This window comes from Oryctolagus cuniculus, chromosome 21 (assembly GCF_051225735.1).
Source record: "Oryctolagus cuniculus isolate XC-2025 breed Fujian yellow rabbit chromosome 21, ASM5122573v1, whole genome shotgun sequence".
NCBI lineage: Eukaryota > Metazoa > Chordata > Mammalia > Lagomorpha > Leporidae > Oryctolagus > Oryctolagus cuniculus.
Genome location: NC_142887.1, coordinates 21,912,023 through 21,933,765, shown reverse-complemented (window position 1 = coordinate 21,933,765; position 21,743 = coordinate 21,912,023). Strand labels below are relative to the sequence as shown.

The 21,743-nt window shown below is 46.9% G+C and overlaps 1 protein-coding gene across 4 annotated transcripts in view; it reads left to right on the top strand.

Annotated features, from left to right (window-relative positions):
• The window catches only part of CORO1C (coronin 1C), an 87,446-nt gene that overhangs the window by 53,292 nt on the left and 12,411 nt on the right, over positions 1 to 21,743 (top strand). For all 4 annotated transcript variants that reach the window (XM_051835883.3, XM_089322879.1, XM_089322880.1 and 1 more), the window contains exons 3-4: positions 7,430 to 7,552; positions 19,917 to 20,046. In XM_051835883.3, coding sequence (XP_051691843.1) covers positions 7,430 to 7,552; positions 19,917 to 20,046 — 253 coding nt within the window. The remainder of the gene's footprint in view (positions 1 to 7,429; positions 7,553 to 19,916; positions 20,047 to 21,743) is intronic.

The following is a 21,743-nucleotide window of genomic DNA, read 5'->3' as shown; positions in this document are numbered from 1 at the left end:
GCCATCCTCCACTGCCTTCCCTGGCCACAGCAGAGAGCTGGCCTGGAAGAGGGGCAACCGGGACAGAATCTGGCGCCCCGACCGGGACTAGAAACCGGTGTGCCGGCGCCGTAAGGCGGAGGATTAGCCTAGTGAGCCATGGCGCCGGCCCGTTTCTCTTCTTTATTATATAGTTACCCCTTTTTTCAAAATAAGCATATCAAATAATAGGGCACCCATATCTCACAAGATTAAACAGAGGTTGTTAACATTTTGCCATGTTTGTTTCATATCCCTGTTTTGAAAAAAAGTAAAGCATAACAGACGTACCTAAAAGAGCACGTCCCCTTTTCCTTCCCTAAGGGTCCTCAAATATGTGTCATATTTTTATGATGTGTGTATCTTTTACATTTTTATTCTGTGTCAAGCTTTTATGAGATATGTATTCCTATACTGAGGGCTGTGCAACTGCATTTGCTTTTGCCACTGTTTCCAACAATGCTGCAGTATTCTTCCTGTGCAAATATGGGAGCATCTCTCTCGTGCAGAGCACCCAGAAGTGGTGCTGCTGGGGTCCACACCCTCACCTCTGCCTGCTACCAAATTGCCCTCACAGGAAGTTGTAACGAGCTTGTCTCCTGTAAGCAGCTGGCGTGAGTTCCTCCGCCTGACACCTTTGCCAGCGCGTATGTTTAATTGCCCAGTGAGATTTGTGTCTTTTTCTACATCTGTTGGATTCTTAGATCTCTTTCTTGCAAATAAATTCTTGGCTCATGTCCTATGGCCACTATTCTGTCAGGTTTTTTGTTGGCTTTGTTGGGTATGTTTGGTGCATGTATCTTCTCACAGTTTGTAACTTGCCTTTTCATTTTGCTTATGTTTTTAGAGAGCAACTCACATTGGTGAATTTGATTTACCTTTTTTTCTTTTTTAAGAGGAGTTTGCATCAATATTTGTAAACCTTATGAGCTTAAAATTTTCTCTCAAACTCCTTTTTATCAGGGTAATAATTTTTTTCTAAATATTTATTTTATTTATTTGAAAGGCTGAGTTACAGAGAAAGAGGGAAAGACAACAGGGAGGTCTTCCATCTGCTGGTTCAGTCCCCAAATAAATGGCTGGGGCTGGGCCAAGCCAAAGTCAGGGGCCAGGAGCTTCTTCTGGGTCTCCCATGTGGGTGCAGGGGCCCAAGCAATTGAACCATCATCCACTGCTTTCCCAGGCGCATTAGCAGGAAGCTGAATCAGAAGCCGACGCCGCGGCTCACTTGGCTAATCTTCCGCCTGCGGCACCGGCACCCTGGGTTCTAGTCCCAGTTGGAATGCCAGATTCTGTCCCGGTTGCTCCTCTTCCAGTCCAGCTCTCTGCTGTGGCCCAGGAGTGCAGTGGAGGATGGCCCAAGTGCTTGGGCCCTGCACCCACATGGGAGACCAGGAGAAGCACCTGGCTCCTGGCCTTGGATCGGCATAGTGCCAGCCATAGCGGCCATTTGGGAGGTGAACCAACAGAAAAGGAAGACCTTTCTCTCTCTCTCTCTGTCTAACTCTGCCTGTCCAAAAAAAAAAAAAAAAAAAAAAAAGTAGAAGCAAGGGGTAGGGCCAGCACTGTGGCTTAGCGTGTAAAGCCACCACCTGCAGCACTGGCATCCCACATGGGCACCATTCTGGTCCCGGCTGCTCCACTTCCGATCCAGCTCTCTGTTATGGCCTGGAAAAGCAATGCAGGATGGACCAAGTGCTTGGGCCTCTGCACCCGCATGGGAGAACCGGAAGAAGATCCTGGTTCCTGACTCCGATCGGCACAGCTCTGGCTGTTGCGGCCAGTTGGGGAATGAACCAGCGGATGGAAGACCTCTCCCTCTCCCTCTCCCTCCCCCTCTCCCTCTCCCTCTCGTCTCTCTCTGTGTAACTCTGACTTTCAAATAAATAAATAAGTTAAAAAAAAAAAAAAAAAAAAAAAAAAGCTTGAGGTAGAGGCTGCTTTTTTTTTTTTTTTTTTTGTGGAATAGCAGGTTAAGCTGTTGCCTGCAATACCAGTGTTCCATATAGATGCCTGTTCATATCTGGGCTGCTCCATTTCTGATCCAGCTCCCTGCTAATGGCCTGAGAAAAGCAATAGAAGATGGCCCAAGTGTTTGGGTCCCTACCACCAATGTGGGAGGCCCAGATGAAGCTCCTGGCTCCTGACTTTGGCCTGGCCCGGCGCTAGCCATTGTGGTTATCTGGGGAGTGAACCAGCAGATGGAAGATCTCTCTATCTCTCCCTCTCTCTGTAACTCTGACTTTCAGAATAAATAATTCTTTTTTTTTTTTTTTTAAAGAATCATAGAAAAACCAAGACTCAAATGAGGGACTCTGATGTGTGTTGTGGATTTCCCAAGTGGCAGCTTAACCCGCTCTGCCTCATTGCCCACTCCTGTATCCTGTACATTCTGATGTCATGTATTTATTGTTCACTTTTAACTTTTATGTTATCCATTGTGATTTTTTTCAGTCTGAGTTACTTAATTTTAAAACTTTAGAATGTTTGGGAATTTGGGATTTATATCTTTCTGTTAAAAGTAGTATTGCGCCGGCGCCGCAGCTCACTAGGCTAATCCTCCGCCTTGCGGCACCGGCACACCGGGTTCTAATCTCAGTCGGGGCGCTGGATTCTGTCCCAGTTGCCCCTCTTCCAGGCCAGCTCTCTGCTGTGGCCAGGGAGTGCAGTGGAGGATGGCCCAAGTGCTTGGGCCCTGCACCCCATGGGAGACCAGGATAAGTACCTGGCTTCTGCCATCAGATCAGCGCGGTGTGCCGGCCACGGCGGCCATTGGAGGGTAACCAATGGCAAAAAGGAAGACCTTTCTCTCTGTCTCTCTCTCTCACTGTCCACTCTGTCTGTCAAAAAAATAAATAAATAAAATTAAAAAAAAATTAAAAGTAGTATTGCATTCTACTCAGAACATACTCAACATGATATTGATTCCTTGGTATATTTTGAGATATGTTTTGTGTTCTCCTACATTTAATCCATTTGCATTTGCTACAGTCATGATTGATGACTGGTTTTATTTCCATCTCATTTTGTGCTTTCTAGTTTCTTTTTTTTTTTTCTTATGTTTTTTCCTCCCCTTTTTTTTTATTTAATGAGTTTTTTTTTTTTTTAATTTATTCTAATGCTCCCTCCACCTCCTCTCCCTGCTTGCCTTTTTGGAAGCTACACACTTTCTTTCCTTTTAGTGTTTGCCCTTAACTTTAAAATGCTTTTAAAGTCCAAAATGAGCTGATTTTGCTGCTTTTCTCTTGAGAAGGGTCCTGAAGCCTGTAACTCTGATTCTCGCCCGTTTGTGGTGTGCATTCTTGCTGTGTAGCATTTCTGCTGTTTTCACTGTGCCCCAGCTGGTCGCTGTTACTGATGTTTCGCAGTCAGTACCTATTTGTATTTACCCCTCGGGAGCTCACTGTTGCTTTGTAGCCCAGTCCTCTCCTAGCTCACTTTCTTTTCCTGAACTCCTTGAATACAATTCTTTGAGATTAATTTTGAAATCTTTGTGATAAATCCGAGAGTTTAATTCTTTTAATAAATATCTATACATGATACATGGTAAAGTTTCTCTGTCTCTTGTTAGTTTGCTGGGTTTTTTTTTAATGTCATCATTCTTAGATGATAGTTTATCTGGGTATAGAATGTAGGGTTTATTGTTTTTCTTGGTATCTGCAAGATATTTCCCTGTTTCTTTGTTTCTATAATTGCTTTTGAGAAGTCTGCTCACAGTCTAATTACACACTCTGTAGGGAACCTGTCCTTTCTGTGGATTGCTTTAAGATTTTCTGTTCGTGTTGGGTATTAAATTGTGCTGGTGTGTGAATAGATAGGCGTTTATTTTCACTTATACTACTTGAGATTTGTGTCTCTTAAGCCATATGCCCTTAACTAAGCTTGGAAAACTTCAGCCATTATTGCTTTAATTTTTGCCTCTGTTCCATTCTTTTTATTCTCTCTTTCTGGAATGCCTATTTAAATGTATATCAGACCTTCCTGTCTTAGATTGTTTAAAAATTATGAGATATCAAGGGCCGGTGCCATGGCTCACTTGGTTAATCCTCTGCCTGCAGCACTGGCATCCCATATGGGCTCCGGGTTCTAGTCCCGGTTGCTCCTCTTCCAGTCCAGCTCTCTGCTATGGTCCGGGAGGGCAGTGGAGGATGGCCTGAGTGCGTGGGCCCCTGCACCCACATGGGAGACCAGGAAGAAGCACCTGGCTCCTGGCTTCGGATCAGCGCAGCACTGGCCATAGCGGCCATTTGGGAAGTGAACCAACAGAAGGAAGACCTTTCTCTCTGTCTCTCTCTCTCACTGTCTATGACTCTACCTGTCAAGTAAATAAATAAATGAATAAATAAATTATGAGATATCACATATTCAACAGTAACTGTATCTGCAGTCTGAATAATAATATAATGAATAATTACATAAAATGAATCCCTGAGACCATCACCTCCCAACTTGAGCAACAGAACATTACTTGGTGTAGTAACTCCAGGCGAACAAGTGGAATAACCATCTAGGGGCTGGCATTGTGGCACTGCAGGTGAAGCTGCCGTTTGGGATGCTCGCATCCCCTATTGGAGAGCTGGTTGGAGTCCTAGCTACTCTACTTCTTATCCAGCTTCCTGCTAAAGTGCCTGGGAAGCAGCTGCTGATAGCTGAAGTACATGAGTTCCTGCCATCTGCATGGGAGACTGGGATGGAGTTCCTGGTTCCTGCCTTTGGCCTGGCTCAGCCCCAGCTGTTGCAGCGATTTAGGGAGTAAACCAGCAGATGGAAGATCTCTTTCTCTCTCTCTCTGTCTCTGTCACTCTGCCTTCCAATAAATAAACAAAATTTTTAAAGGAAATAACCATCGCACATGATTTTTAAGATTTATTTATTCATTTGAAAGGTAGAGCTACAGAGAGGCAGAGGGAGAGACAGAGAGAGGTCTTCCATCTGCTGGTTCACTCCCCAGATGGCCGCAATGGCTGGAGCTGGGCCAATCTGAAGTCAGGAGCCTGGAGCCTCCTCCAGGTCTCACACTTGGGTGCAGGGGCCCAAGGACCTGGATCATCCTCCACAGCTTTCCCAGGCACACTAGCAGAGAGCTGGATTGGAACTGGAGCTGCCGGGACCTGAATTGGCATCCACACAGTATGCTGGCAATGTAAGTGGCAACTTTATCTGCTATGCCACAGTGCCAACCCCCTCACATGGTTTTTTTAAAGCTGCCTTCTTTTAAATGAGACACATTAGAGATGTCAGAGAATATTCTGACGTTTGTTAAGTTTTAGGAAATATTATTGGGCATGTCAGGTGCTGGGACAATACCATTTTAATACCCACCATAATCCTGGAAGATAAGAGTTGTTCCCATGTTTCATAGATGATGAGCTAGAGCTTAGAGAGATTACATGACTTGTCTAAGGTCATCCACTGTTTAAGCCCTAGAGCCTGTGGTCTTAGCACATCAGCATACTACTTCTTGAGATTACCATGGCAGAGCCAAATTGGAGAAATCATAGGATTTACTGATCTTGAAAAACTGCCCGGAAGCCTGCCCCAGTATTGGGACAGTTTGCCATATTAAGAGAATAACAGCAGAAACTGGGTTCCGTTACACATTGCAGCAATTTTTGCACATCTGCTCTCAGAACATTTGCAGCCTTAACATGGGCTGATACTAACCTGTTTAAAAAAGGAAATAGTTCTTTACACCTGATGTTACAATAGCAGTTGTCTTAGTTGATGCACAAATGATCTGATAAGCCAAGCTGGCTTGTTCAGATGTGTAACGTGAACAAATTGTGGTGATTTATTTTTTAAAGATTTATTTGTTTATTTATTTGAAAGGCAGAGGGGGAGAGAGAGAGAGACAAAGAGAAAGGTCTTCCATCCACTGGTTCACTCCTAGATGGCTGCAATGGCTGGAGTTGTGCTGATCCGAAGGCAGGAGCCCCCTCCATTCTTCCATGTGAATTCAGGGGCCCAAGGACTTGGGCCATCTTCTACTGCCTTCCCAGGCCATAGCAGAGAGCTGGATCAGAAGTGGAGCAGCTGGAACCCGAACCAGCGCCCATATGGGATGCTGGCACTGCAGGCAGTGGCTTTACCCACTATGCCACAGCGCCAGTCCCTATGGTGATTATTTATGAACAATATTAACAATATTTTATTCTTAATGGTTCAAATTTATGTTAATTAGACTGACTAGCATTTCTGTTGATTAAAGACAGCAGAGATCGAGACATTAAAATGTAGTATGTAGGGTGGGCCAGCTTAGCTGTTAAGGCGCTCACATTACATGGAGTGCCCAGGTTCAGTTCCTGGCTCTAGCTCCTAAATCAAGCTTCCTAGATTACTTGCTGTTCAAGTAACTGAGTTCTTGTTACCCCTGTGGGAGACCTGGATTGAGTTCCCACCTCCCTGCTTTGGCCTGGCCCAATCCCAGCTGTTGCAGGTTTCTGGGGAGTATATCTATAGATAACAGTTTGCTGCCTTGCTCTGTCTCTATGTCTCTCAACAAAATAATCTTTAAAAAAAAAAAAAAAGAAAGAAAGAAAAGAAAAATATAACTCCTAGTCAATAACTAAAGCTTTTCTTTTTTGTTTTTTACTATAACTTTTTTTTTTACTTTTAACAGTGCCATTCATTTCTAGAATTGTTCATTTGTATATTCAAGTGTATTATTGAGTTATATTTCACATCTTAAACAATGTTTTTCCCCCCAATAAAAACATACCTAGACTTGGCTATTTTGGCTATTATAGTACTGTATTTTAGTAAAAAGATGTTTCTGTTTTATTTATTTATTTATTTATTTATTTATTTATTTTTTTGACAGACAGAGTGGACAGTGAGAGAGAGAGACAGATAGAAAGGTCTTCCTTTGCCGTTGGTTCACCCTCCAATGGCCGCTGCAGCTGGCGCATCACGCTGATCCGAAGGCAGGAGCCAGGTACTTATCCTGGTCTCCCATGGGGTGCAGGGCCCAAGTACTTGGGCCATCCTCCACTGCACTCCCGGGCCATAGCAGAGGGCTGGCCTGGAAGAGGGGCAACCGGGACAGAATCCGGCGCCCCAACCGGGACTAGAACCCGGTGTGCCGGCGCCGCTAGGTGGAGGATTAGCCTAGTGAGCCGCGGCGCTGGCTTCTGTTTTCTTAAGTCTACTAATAGACTTGAATAAACAAAATCTCTGTGGTTTTAGCAATTTCTAGAAACGTGGATCCTGGTGATTTGATGGAGTGTCCTTTGGAATAGCTGTTTCTGAGGAGAATTGACAGTTCTTGTGTTGGCACTGACTCATGAATGTCAAGTTACACAAACAGTTGCAAATCTTAGGTGGAGGCTGTCGAGGAAAAATAGGCCTAAGAAAGCATGTAATGACTGTGGTGTTTATGTTACATGATATCTTTGTCTCTCTCTCCTTTCAGACTGGTCGAATTGACAAATCCTACCCTACAGTATGTGGCCACACAGGACCAGTGCTGGATATAGACTGGTGCCCACATAACGATCAGGTCATTGCCAGCGGGTCAGAGGACTGCACGGTTATGGTAAGCTCACAGGGGCACCACAGGCAGACAGCCCAGTGGGTCTCAATTCTTTCAAAAGTGTGTGTGTGTGCATGCGTCCATGCGTGCGTGTGTGTGCACGTGTGTGTGCATAGAGGCTTGAAAATCATAGCAGCTTTGCCCAGCAGACTGTACAAGGTTTTAACTACATTAAAGTTTAACTGCAGATAAGCTTTTTAAAAGCCCATGAAGAGAGACTGTGTATTCGCATCTTCTCCTTTCATGTGAATGTGTGTGCGTGCATGCTTAAAGACAGTTGACATCTGCTATGTGGGAAGATTTTAGGGAAATTAAAACAACTTTCCAGTAATTCTGTGAGTACCACCTGACTACATGATGCCCCCTCTATAAGCAGAAGAAAAACTACTGGCACAAATTATGGTGAAATGAGATGCCAATGGTTTTACGGATTAAAAGGGATAGGGAACAGGTATTGAGAGTTAGTAAGAGTTTTAGCAAGTGCTTGTTCCCAAGCTGACATCAGAAGGTATGTTCTGTTCAGCGGGCACTGGTTAGGAAAGTCCATTTCATGAAGTTGTATAGAGACTTGCAAGATCAGGTGTTTTATTTCTCTCATTTAGATTCCCAAAGTAGGTTTTGTGGGGAACTTTTTAATGTAAAGATCCTTGTTCCTTGATTTAAATTATGATTGGCTTGGATCCGTTTATCATACTAACCCAACGTGTGTTGGAAAGCTTAGGCGCAAACACAGACTGGAGGTATGAGTGCCCCTGCAACAAGGACGGGTGATCCTTAGTGATTATCAGCAGTCTCAGGTACCTCAGGTGGACAGCTTGGAGAGCCTTGCCACTTCTGTTTTCCTGTTGTAGTCTGTGGACTGAAACGTCGTTTGGAATGCTTGCTTAATTAGTCTTTTTCATAAACACAGATTAATTCCTAAACTGTGCCATTTAAACATTGACCCGCTTTTCCGCATGGACTTTTGGCTGAGGATGATTCCTCCTGTGATCTCATAATTTTGGCAGCCAAAGCATATTAAAGAAATACACTGCTGTTTGCAGGAATGGTTTTGTTTAATATGCCGTGCTAAATTGGTCATCTTAGTGGCTACATGCACACTTTGTTAAGGAAAAGGAGCGTTATACAGGCGTGTGAAGATGAGATTATGGTTAACCTCTTCTGAAGAAGCAAATTTCTTACCTGTCTCTAGCTGCTGGTCAGCCTTACAGGCCATGCTACCCTTTCAAAATACTTTTGTATTAGAAAACACAAAATCATGAGTTATGTGAAAAGCAAAGTGAGTTAAGTGAAAAAGTGGATTGAGTGAATTGAGTGGTTTACAACACAGTGAACAGCCTGCAGCCACCTTCCAGGTCATGAAATAGGGTTTTCCTGGTCTCCTCAGAGCCCTCTGTGTGCCGCATTCCTGTCATTAACCTCCTTTCTCCCCTCTCTCAGTAACCTCCCACCCCTCAACTTTCTTTTTTTTTTTTTTTTTTTAAGATGTATTTATTTATTTGAAAGTCAGACAGACAGAGATCTTCCGTCCCCTGGCTCACTCCCCAGATGTCCGCAATGGCCAGGGCTGGGCCATTACAAAGCCAGGAGTTGGGAGCTTTTTCCAGGTCTCCCCTGGGGGCAGGGGCCTAAGCATCTGGGCCATCGTCCACTGCTCTTCCCAGGCCATCATCGGGGAGCTGGAAAGTAAAGCAGCGAGGAATCAAACCAGCACTCATAAGGGACACTGTTGTTGCAGGCTGCCGCCTCACAGTGCTAAGCCCCTTCATTTCATTTTGATCTCTTGGATTTGAACATATTTGATGGGTTCTAGTCATTAAAGTTCCTTTCCCAAAGCTCAGATCATCCTGTCTTTGCCGTGGGAACCTCTTTGAGATTGCCCAGTCGTTTTGAAATGACCCGCGCAGCCTGTAGCTTCCTTGCTGTCCCACATGTTAAGAGGTGTGGTGCTCACCTTGGGCCTCTCTGCCCAGACTTGAGCCAGCCATTTCTTTCAGTGTTCAGGTTTCTTTGGAAAAATGATATTTCTAGATTACAGTCTGGGTGCTAAGGATAGTCATCATTATTTTAAAATTTTTATTTTTATTTTTATTTGAAAGGCAGAGAAACAGATGGAGAGAGGTCTTCCATCTGCTGGTTCACTCTCCAAATGCCTGCAATAGCCTGGGTGGGACCAGGCCAAAGCCAGGAAGCAGGACTTAAGCCAGGTTTCCCCTTTGGGTTGCAGGGACCCAAACACTTAGCCATCCTCTGCTGCCTCCCAGGGTGTGGATGAGAAGCAGAGTAGCTGGGACTCGAAGGTGGCTGTCCGATACGTGATGGACATCATAGATGGTGACCTGACCACGGGGCTGAACGCGTACTCCTGATCATTATTATTTTTTAAACTGACTTATTTAGTTGAAAGGTAGAGTGACACAGAGAGACTGTGGTCTCTTCTGTCTGCTGGTCCACTTCCCAAATGGCTCAAACAGTGGGGGCTTGGCCAGGCTGAAACCAAGGAGACAAGAGCTCCATTCTGGTCCTTCACGTGGGTCACAGGGACCCAAGTGTTGGAGCTTCCTGTGTGCATTAGCAAGGAGCTGAATCAGAAACAGTAGCCAGAACTCAGACTGGTCCTCTGATGTGGAATGTGGCTGTGCAACGTGGCAGCTTAACCTGCTGTGCCACACTTCCCACGCCTCTGATCATTATTTTTAATCATCAAGTAAGTGGGGCTAGAAAATAAGTGTGTATTTAAAGACAGAGATTTCATCCTTGTATTTCCAGTTCAAATTCAGGACTGAGGAATGGTTATCTGATCTCTTGAATGTTTCATCTCTTGAGCCAGCGCTGTGATATAGTGGGTTAAGCCTCCACCTGTGGTGCCGGCATCCCATATGGGTGCCGATTTGAGCCCTGGCTGCTCCACTTCCCATCCAGCTCTCTGCTATGGCCTGGGAAAGCAGTAGAAGATGGCCCAAGTCCTTGGACCTTGCACCCACATGGGAGACCAAAAAGAAGCTGCTGGCTCCTGGCTTTGCATGGTCCCAGCTCTGGCTGCTGAGGCCATTTGGGGAGTGAACCTGCAGATAGAAGACCTCTGTAACTCTGCCTCTCAAATAAATCAATAAATCTTTTTTAAAAAATTATATCTCCATGTTGTTCCTTACTAGTAACCCTAGCGCTCACGGATGCAGATGAGTTAGATGAATTAGAATAGCCTGATCTGTCTCATTGGTTTATTGCATTAGATGAGGGTGCTTTAGAAAGTTCATGGAAATGTGTATCGTGAAAAAGGTTTTTGTATCACAAAATTTTTTGCTCCAAAATAAGTTTATCTTTTAATTCCATTTTCCATGATTGTTTGGAATTGTTCTTGCTCATACAGCAGAATCAGTGTGAAAATACCTACTTGCTTTTTGGGAAACACCTAGTTTTTTGTTTTTGTTTTTTTGTTTGTTTTTGTTTTTTGACAGGCAGAGTGGATAGTGAGAGAGAGAGAGACAGAGAGAAAGGTCTTCCTTTTGCCGTTGGTTCACCCTCCAATGGCCACCGCGGCCGGCATGCTGCAGCAGCACACCACGCTGATCCGATGGCAGGAGCCAGGTGCTTCTGGTCTTCCATGGGGTGCAGGGCCCAAGTACGTGGGCCATCCTCCTCTGCACTCCCTGGCCACAGCAGAGAGCTGGCCTGGAAGAGGGGCAACTGGGACAGAATTCGGCGCCCCGACCGGGACTAGAACCCAGTGTGCCGGCGCCACAAGGCGGAGGATTAGCCTAGTGAGCCGCGGCGCCGGCCCGAAACGCCTGGTTTGTAGAAGTATTATTCCTGGGTCTTGTTATTTGCTCTGAGTTTTTATGGAAGGATTTGGGGAAATCCCAGAACTGTGCTGCCCTAAGGCTTCACAGAACCCTCCAGTGTCACCCCTTTTCTTGGTCTTTCTGGAGTGAATCTTTTGTTGATTAAATAATGTATTGGGATAAATTCTTTTATTTTAAAAAAATCCTTAAGTATGAGCTGATACTTCATCACTCTTTAATCACTTACAGTGTCTCCCAAATCATGTTATTATTAAGGTAATTTAAACTTATAGCTTAGCAGTTGAAATGAAATTTTAAAGAAATACTTGATCTTCTCCTACCCTACTTGTTTCTTAGTACCTCATTTTCCACTTTGCTCTCTTGAAGGTAAACGAACACTGTACCACAGATCAAGTGGTTTCCAGCGACACTTTTTGTTGTTGCTGGTACCAGAAACGTTCTATGTAGTTTCGCAAGCTGAGGCTATTGGTGCTAACTCGGGAGCTGAAAGGGGAAGGCAGAGTAGCAAGGCCCAGGTCCAGTAAAGGAAGGGTACAAGGAGAGCCCAAGACTCATGCTCACAATGCCTACTGAGACTCCAACGGCAGATGCACATGTGGGATGAGCTTTGACACGTGTCTGTAGTGCAGCACGAACACCTTTAACAGACGTATGGTAGAAAAATACAGTAGAACCAGTGCATCAAATGAACTGTGTGAGAGAATAAAATTAATTTTACGAACTGCTTTTTGAGTGACTTTTAAGTCCATTAAGTCCAAAGCAGTTAAGCATTGATTTGTTAATGTGAGCGTTTATTCAGTGACAGCAGTGTCTCTTTGAGCTGCAGTTTTAGGAGAAGGGATGCCAGTCTGCATGGCTATTTCTCAGACTTTTAGAAGTGGCACCTCTCAGGTACTACCATTTAAAGCAATGTTTGGCATCAGCAAAGAGCAATTATGTGAACCCTATTCCCAGGAACTACATTTTGCTCCTAGATTTTCCAAAATTTTGTTTTTTGGAAGTTTGAGTTCATTTGTTGGATGATATTGTCACATAGAGAGTTTTAAAAATTGTGACTACCAAGTATTTTATTTGGGGAAATTTAAACTTTAAGAAAATAATCATCCAGGGAACAGCCAACTTAAGTTTAGTGAATGTTATTGATTCAACATTGTTTGTTATCTGTAAGGCAGTGATCAAACACAAAAGCCAAAAATGACTGGTTCAGGGCAGGCATTTGGTACAGGGGTTAAGACACCACTTGGAACACGCACATCCCACAGCTCAGTGCCTGGGTTCGAGTCCTGCCTGTGCTCCCAGTCCCAGCTTCCTGCTGATGCACACCCTGGGAGGCAGCAGGTGCTGACTCAGGTCCACCCTCACGGGAGGGCTGCTGGTTTCTATGTCTCCCTCTCTTTCTTTCCGCCTTACAGAAAAATTGACTAATTCAGAAACTGGGATTGCATACTTGTTTCTTCTAGAATCTGGGAGAGGGAAAGATCTTACAAGCATGATCCCCTTCACGGCTTCCAGCTTTATGTCCTGAATGGTCCCCAGTTAATTAGGTTTGAATGAACACTTTCCCTTCTCCCAAATCAGTTTGTTCTCCTGCAGCAAACAGCAAAAGTGAACTCCCTGTGTTACTCACTATTTTAAATTTTCTTGAGATTGTTTTGCCTTGAAATGAATGTAGAGGTGGTGTGTGGTTCCTCTTGGTCCTCCAGCAGGGCTTCTTGTCGCTCCCACTTTGTGCAGAGTGCCTGAGGATGCTTTGTCAGTGGGTGCTGGACCTGATGCTTGACTTTGCCGAGCCCAGAGGACCGTCCCAGCGCCAGGCACACTCCCTGGGGGGTGTCTGGGCGGGTTGTGTTGCTCTGCAGGCACTGCCGGAGCTGTGCGCCTGTCCTGCATTTCCTGAGGTCTCCTTACCTTCCAAGCACGTGACCTCTCTGGAGAACCGCCCCTTTTATGGCTGTGACTCTGCTGCCCGTCCCAGTAGCGAGTTCACGATGGTGATTAAAAACAGAGGAGCAGGGTGTGGAAGCCCTTGGTGTGTGCTTTAAATTTTCATGGTGTTTGGAAATGAATTGTACTTCAAAATTGCTACTTGAGAGAATCCAAGTGTCTTAATTTTCCTCTCCTCTTTTCTTGTTGGAATTGTGCTGTCGCTGTCTTTCCGTATCCCGAGTTGCACACATGAAAGGGATGCCAGTGACACAGTCGTCCCAGACACGTGCTTCCAGTTGTTTTTTTCACTGACTGATTCACCTTTTCATCTGGGATCCCTTGGGACTGATGGCCTTTCCATCCTCTCTTTCAAAACAACAGAGCATTGCCATAGTAATGTGGTGTTGGCGCAGGACATTGCAGAAACACAGTTACTTTTTCAGCAGTGGGAGGGGACAGCTTGTAGTGTGCTGTGCTGAGATGGCCGCTGTGGCATGCAGAGGATGTTGGTCCCTGTTCTATTTGCTGCATACCTTTTTCCTTTTTTTTTTTTTAAAGATTTACTTACTTATATATTTGAAAGGCAGTTACAGAGATAGAGAGAGAGACAGATCTTTCATTTGCTGGTTCACTCCCCAGGAATTTCATCTGGGTCTCACGTGGGTAGCAGAGGCCCAGGCACTGGGGCCATCTTCCTGTGCTTTCCCAGAGGCATCAGCAGGGAGCTGGATCAGAAGTGGAATAGCTGGGACTTGAACTGGTGTCTTTATGGGATGCTGGTGTTACAGGCAATAGCTTAGACCACTGTGCCATAATACCAGCACTGCCACCTAAATTTTTAAAAAGATTTATTTATTTACTTGAAAGTCAGAGTTACACAGAGAAAGAAGGAGAGGCAGAGAGAGAGGTCTTCCATCTGCTGGTTCACTCCCCAATTGGCTCCAACTGCCAGAGCTACACCGATCCGGAGCCAGGAGCTTCCCCCGGGTCTCCCACGTGGGCAGAGACCCAAGGAGTTGGGCCAGCTTCTACTGCTTTCCCAGGCCATAGCAGAGAGCTGGATCAGAAGTGGAGCAGCTGGGACTTGAACCGGCGCCCATATGGGATGCTGGCACTGCAGGCAGCAGGTTTACCTGCTACACCACAGTGCCAGCACCACCACATATGTTTTTGAGAAAGCTGATTGGTATTAGCACGCCAGCCTGTGGCCACAGCAGAGAAAACACTAATGGGTCCATTCAGAGATCAGATCCGTCCTCACTGTGCTCATTGGCCTTGGTGTAAACCAGAACTTTCACACCTGTGATATCTTGGGTGTGAATTAGTTATTATTGACTAGTTGGATACCGTGTGGAATTAATTTGAAGACTCAGTCCAAGAAACCTCGATGATCAGATCTAAACATACGTGTGGGGTCATGTGGCTGCAGTAACAGCCAGAGAGCAAGCATGAGCATGGCCGGGACACTTCTTTTCGCTGTTCTGAGCCTTTGTGCGTATGATTAGATCTTGCCATTGTAACAGCCCCGTGAGCAGGAAACAGGCCTGGAATGGCAGTGTTGTCAGGGGTTGCATAGCTGGCGAGGGCACGGCCAGACCCTCGTATCAGCAGGGTTTGCCATTAGGGTAGCGCTATGCGAAATGTTTCCTGCCGTTTGATCCTTCCGGTAACCCTCACGGAAGCACAGCCTGCTGTCCCAGCACCATGTGAGCACCCCTGGGGCTCTTCTGTCTCCCAGCTCTCACAGGAGCCTGGGCCGCCTGACACCAGGACCAGTGCCCAGATTCACTCGGAACCAAGCCTGTACCCACCCAGTGGCGCCTCTGCTGTCTCTGAGCTGCAGCAAACACAACCTTCAGTCCAAGCTGGCGGGCTTCCCCAGCAGGGCAGACCAGAAAGGACAGTGAGCCACATGCTGCAGGCCTGAGAGGAGGGTGGTCCCCGTGTGGAGGACTCCGAGATCCTTCCCCGCGCCATCCTGGCCCTCCGCAGAGCCACGCACCTCTCATTGCCCTCTACAGAGCCACGCACCTCTCATTGCCCTCTGCAGAGCCACGCACCTCTCACGGCCAGCGCCCCCGAGGCTCTGTCTTCTCCTCAGTCTGCTCCACAGATGGTCTCCATCACTTCCTCCTCCCACAGCCGTGCCCTTGCCTGTGGCGTTGTCTTTGTGAGTCTGGTGCTGTTCCCTGTGGCTCCTCAGCCAGTTGTCACGTGGCATTGTTAGATACTCCATGCACTTCTCAGCAAACTGCCTTGTGCATCTGTGTGAGACTGGGTACTCGATTTTCTCCCTTTCTTTTCTTTGCTTTAACTCCTGTTTGTCCTTAGAGGTTCTGTCCTCAAGGAACCCTCCTGGCTGGACCCCTCTGGGTTATTAGCAAGGAGGTAACCCCAGGACATTTGCATTCTTATTCAGCGTCTGGCTATGCCAGCATGGCATGGCTTATGCTATATGGCTTCCTAGCAGATAATAATACAAATAAGAAGAGTAGCCAGTTCTTACTGAGTGAGGGTCTTGGATTCCTCCAACCACCAAGCCATGGGCAAGTTCATTCGTATCCCTGTTTCCTAGATGAGGCCCATCAGTCAGGTGAGTGCCCCAGGCCACACTGCTAATAAGTGGCGGTCTTGGGGGAACTGAGCCATCAGTCTGGCTGTACTGACTCCACATTTTGGAAGCACTGTTTGTGTGCCAGGCTCTGTTCCAAGGGTTTTAACAATTCCTGTAATCCCCACAGCAACCCTGGGATGTGTACATGGTGATGTGCACGGTTGCTGGGTTGTTTGCCCAGGGCTGGCAGGATTGGCCACCCCTCTGCATCACATGTATATTTCTCTCTTTGATCTTCAGTCTAACAGAAGCCCTGTGTTTGCTGTGAGCAGGGCCCGTGTCCCACCGTACTAGGCTGCTCTTGTGCTGGCATTCAGTCGTGCGTGTGTGGCTAAGAGTGACGCGCTGAGGTGCTTGTGTCCAATGCATAAACCTAAATGAGGGGATCCTTAGAGCCACCAGAAGTTAGGTGAGAAAGGAAGAGAGTTTCCTCATCTTAAAGGTGATACAATGAGGCCGGTGCCGTGGCTCACTAGGCTAATCCTCCACCTTGCCGCGCCGGCACACCGGGTTCTAGTCCTGGTCGGGGCGCCGGATTCTGTCCTGGTTGCCCCTCTTCCAGGGCAGCTCTCTGCTGTGGCCAGGAAGTGCAGTGGAGGATGGCCCAAGTGCTTGGGCCCTGCACCCCATGGGAGACCAGGAGAAGCACCTGGCTCCTGTCATAGGATCAGCATGGAGCGCCGGCCGCAGCGTGCTGGCCGCAGTGGCCATTGGAGGGTGAACCAACGGCAAAGGAAGACCTTTCTCTCTGTCTCTCTCTCTCTCTCACTGTCCACTCTGCCTGTCAAAAAAAAAAAAAAAAAAAATTAAAAAAAAGTTATACAATGAATGTTTTACTCCATTAAAATTTCGTTTCAGTCCAAGAAAAAGGTGGATGGAGAAGCTCTGCTTCTGCCCTGGTATTTAAAGTTGGAATGCTGATTATAAGCAAAGCCTCCCGTGCCTTCATACCTCTGCAGGGGTCTAGAAATGCACGTTCAGTCCTGGTCTGAGGTAGGCAGTTTTCGGTCCTTGGGAGAAAACCCAGCAGTGTGTGGTTAGGCTGCCACCTGAAGGCGGTGGGTGGTATTGCTTTTCTTTCCGTTCTATGCATAGGTCAGACTTCATCCTACAAAATGCATTTCCTCTTGAATGGCTAAGACCCCATTTCATAATTGTTTCTCTGTCAGCTTCATTCTGCTCAAATCAGTAGCCATTGCTTTCTGTTTTGTTCTGTGTAAGATTTCAAACCTGCTTTAAATTACAATAGCCAAGTTCAATTTGGAGATGTTTTACTAATTGTAAACCCTTGAATAAAAAGAATGCATAGCAGGGTGAAAGCAAGCTTACACTTCTGGGGGAAGCAGTGGCCATGTCCCTGGCAGGGGGAAGGCTGGCTGCACAGGGGGAGGTTTCCCACCTTGCGCATGTGCAACCTGCCGAGGGATGGGCAGGGGCCTGGTGTGTTCGTGGGAAATTCGGTGGCAGCTAGGCTGAGACCCCCAGAAGGCAGGCTTATTTTGCCATGATTTGCATAAGAGGTTATATTTAGCTTGGACAGCATTTGGCTGTAAAAGGAGTGACTCACTCGGCTCACGACTTCTTCCCACTCTTCGGGATGGCAGACTCTGTCCTCGTTTGCACGAGATGCAGAGCTGAGCTAAGCTTTCAACACCCCTGTAAGCCACGTCTCTCCCTTCCGCCCAGGGATGGAAAACAGGCAGTTGTTTGTCTCCTTCAAAAAATCCCCACAAGGAAAATTCTCTCACTTGTTCCACTGCTAAATGTGATTTTTCTCTGGCAGTTTCTAAATCTCTCATGAACTGCTTCCTTAAAATCTGCGTGTGACGGTAAATGTACTTTAAGCTTCCTATTAAAGGAGACAGTTATTTCAGACTCAGCCTTTTCATAAACATAAATATTATTCAGTATGGCCGTCTTCCACAGAGTCCTGGTGCTACCCGGCTCCCCAGGAATCGCTCCTTTTATCTGGGAGGCTGTTTCTGTGTCTCAGCCTTTCATCCGCTTGGTCCTCCGTGGTTGAAGAGTCTCCTGCCCCTTCCGGGCTGACGCCTTTCCCACCCCCGCATGCCTTCACCTGTAAGAAGATTTGTAAAACACAGCCTGCTGAGCCTTAGCTCACACTGAGGTCACACGTGTCAACTGCACGCTCCAGTGACTTTGGGGATAGTCCTGGATGTGGACAGCCATCACCTTGTACAATGTTTTCGTCACCTCAGAAGGAAATCCCACCTCCTGTCTATCACCGCCTCCCCTGCTCCTCAACACTAAGCAACTGCCAACCACTTGTCCCGCTGTCATTTCCTGTTCCGAACGTCTCAGACATGGCATCCTAGAGGAGTGGTCATTGGGGCCTGGCTTCTCTCACTCAGCATTTTCTGCAGGCTTCCCCGTGTTGTCTCGGGGTTGTAGTACTCCATCGTATGGATGTGTCACTCAGCCCTCGCTGGGTTTTGCCTCCACCTTTTGGCTAATAATGTCAAGTATCCTTTCATATGGGTTTTTTTTCCCTCCGCTTGTATATCTTTCTCTAGAAATGTCTATTAAGATTCCTTGCCCATTAATCCTTCTTTTCCTCCTAAATTTATTTGAGAGGCTGAGAAACAGAGCAAGAGACAGACAATTCCCATCTCTGGTTCATGCCGTGAATGCCCACAGTGACCAGGGCTGGGCTAGCCAGAAGCTGGGAGCCTGGGGCTCCATCCAGGTCTCCTAGTGAAGTGGCAGAGACCCAAGTACTTGAGGCGTCACCTGCTGCCTCCCAGGGTGTGCATTAGCAGGGAGCTGGAATCAGGAGTGGAGCTAGGACTTGAACTCAGTGCTCAGGTATAGGATGCGGGCATCCCAGTGGTGTACTAACCACTAGACCACTGCCCACCCACTCCCTGCTGCCCATGTTTAAACTGGGTCGTTTGTCTTGCTGAGGTGTAAGAGTTCTTCATATGTTCTAGTACAAGTGCCTCATCAGGTGTACGGCTTGCAGATTATTTTCTCCCATTTTGCATGTTTTCCCTTTCTTTTTTCAAAAAATATTCTTACCTGAGCTGGCAGTGTGGTACAGGGGTTAAGCCACTGCCTGCAGCTCTGGAATCCCATATGGAAGCACTGGCTCCAGCCCTGGCTGTTTTACTTCTGATCCAGCTCCCTGCCAATGTGCCTGGGAGGGCAGCAGCAGCTGGCCTTGGTCCCTGCCACCCACGTGGGAGATCAGGATGGAGTTCCTTCCTGGCTTCCGGCTTTGGCCTGGGTCTTCCAGCTGTCTGGGAAATAAACCAGTAGATGGAAGGTCTCTCACTCTTTTCAAATAAATAAATCTTTCTTAAAAATGTTTTTATTTGTTGTTACCTATCTGAAAGGCAGAACAATTGGTTCACTCCCCAGATGCCTCTAACAGCTAAGACTGGGCCAGGCTGCAGTTCTGAACCCAGAACTCCACGTGGGAGGCCCAAGCACTGAAGTAGGGAGCCGGATTGGGAGGAATAGCCGGAACTTGATCCGACACGGGATGTGGTATTCCAGCCTGTCTATTCTGTGACAGTGCCCGCTCCTTAACTTTCTTAATAGGTCCTTCAAATCACAAGCCTTTTATTTTGGTGAAATCCTGCTTAGCTATTTTCCTTTTGTAAAATTTGCTCTGTGTAATAATGTATGTGACATGTATTTTTGTTTTCCAAGTGGAAAGTTACTTGACAATTCGTGTATGAACTGCGCCGTCCCCGGAAGAACACGGGCTTGGCTCAGTGTCTGACTGCAGGCTGTCTTTTCACGACTGCTTGGTCCTTTGTGTGCTTCTAAGCAGCAGGTGCAGAACTTGACAGGGAGCTTCAGGAGCTGAGTGTAGGCCGCATTGGAGTCCTGACCACACTGCTACGCGGCGCGGCGCGGCACGGCGGCTGAGGCCTTCCAGCCAGTGCGGTTGTGTGTTCTGTGCAGACAGAGTGAGCTTTCAGACCTGGTAGGCAGTCAGTGTGACTGCGAGAGGCCATGGCTTTCAGCTGAGTCATCTCTCTTCCCTTTCCAACAGGTGTGGCAGATCCCTGAGAACGGACTCACCCTGTCCCTGACCGAACCTGTGGTGGTTTTAGAAGGTCACTCCAAGAGAGTTGGCATCGTGGCCTGGCATCCAACGGCCCGCAACGTGCTTCTTAGTGCAGGTAGGAGCCTCATGGTGCCCCCTTGCTCCTTGCCTTCACGTCTCACACCCTTGGTGAGGAAGGGCCCAGCAGTGCGTAGTGGGCGTGGGCGTGCAGTTCTGAAGCAGGTCACCGGGAGACCTGGTGACGAGCATGTCCGTCAGTGATCTGGGGTCGTGGCCTTGCCCTGGGCCACTGAGCGGCCTTGCTAAGGTGTTGGTGAGCATGCCCCGGGCAGCCTCTGCTGCTGTTGTTAGTCTCCTGTCTCTGATGTTCCGAGTGCTCACTGTCCAACAGCACCGTACTGAAGCCTAGCGCCTGCACCTTCCTGTTCTTAGTGGTTTCTCACTTGAGTGTTTCCATCTTACGGGAGCTTTTTCCTTTGTCCAAGACGTGACATTTTGTTTTCTTGGACAAAAGCCACATGGCGCTGTGTTAGGTGGTGAGCATGTGTAGTGTCTCCATCATGGTGCTGGGTCTTCACTGTGTGTACTTGTACGTGTCTGTCCGGACTTAACTGTAAATCCTGCCCCGACCGTTGGCTTGTAGAAAAGCAGTACTAATGTAGGGGTAGAATGGTTGAAGGTCTCTCCCTTGTGGCTCCCCATTCTCCCTGGTTCAAACTCAAGACCGTGTGGTCTGCCCACCATGCCTGGAGTACCTGTCTGCCTGCAAGGAACAAGGCAGAGAAAGGTCACCTGTGTCCCAGAGTTTAACTTCAGCTTTTGATGTCATTATGCAGGTTTCTCCCCCCCAATTTCTGACTTTTGATCTTTAGGTAACTTACATATCTTGGGATTTTGTGTTTAATTTTATTAATATTATTGTTATTATTTTAATTAATTTATTATTTATTATTATTATTTATTATTTTAATTTTGTTTGAAAGGCAGAGAGACAGATCTGTCTGTTGGTTCACTCCCCAAATGCCTGCAATAGCAAGGGTAGGGCCAGGCCAAAGCCAGGGGACCAGAGTGCTGAGCCGTCACCTGCTGTCTCCCAGGGTGCGCATCAGCAGGAAGTTGGAACAGAAGCAGATGAGCCAGATGTGGACCAGGCACCCCCAACACAGGATGCAGGAACCCCAAGCAGCGTCTTAACCACCGCACCAAACACAGTGGCTAGTTTTTCTAAAGCACTTAGACAGTAGCTTAATTGGCAAGAATTCACTTGTAGGCTGTTTTTCCTTATTTGCTTTATCTTTGAACTAATGACTTCAAAACAGCACATAGCACTTTTTGTTTTTTTTTTAAGGGGCTCTGGGGGCTTGGAGCAGACCTTAGAAGGAAGGGTAGCACTGGAGAGCTGGGGCTGTGGTGAGCCGGGGCTGTGGGCCTCTTGGGAAGCAGTTTCTGAACCAAGCACACTTGGGTCCTTGCCCTGGCCACTCTTGGCCCATTTTCCTCCTCCTCTAAAGATCTGTTGTGAGCATCAGGCCAGCCCTTACGTTTCCCTCTGTTGTTAGAGTTTACCATGTTCTCATGTGCTGAGCCCATGTCTTCCAGCATCACTGATTTGAATAATCTGTCACTCACAGTCCCCTTGGGAAAGAACTGGGCTACATTCATTCTGATACTTGTTCTAGAAAAGGAAACTTGAATGACTCAGGTTCACCAACCCAGTTAATTTAAAAACAACAACATAGGATTCTAAAAGAGTACAGTGCTTTGGTGTTGTGTTTGTTTGGCTGTTTCATATGAATCCAAACCTAACAAGCT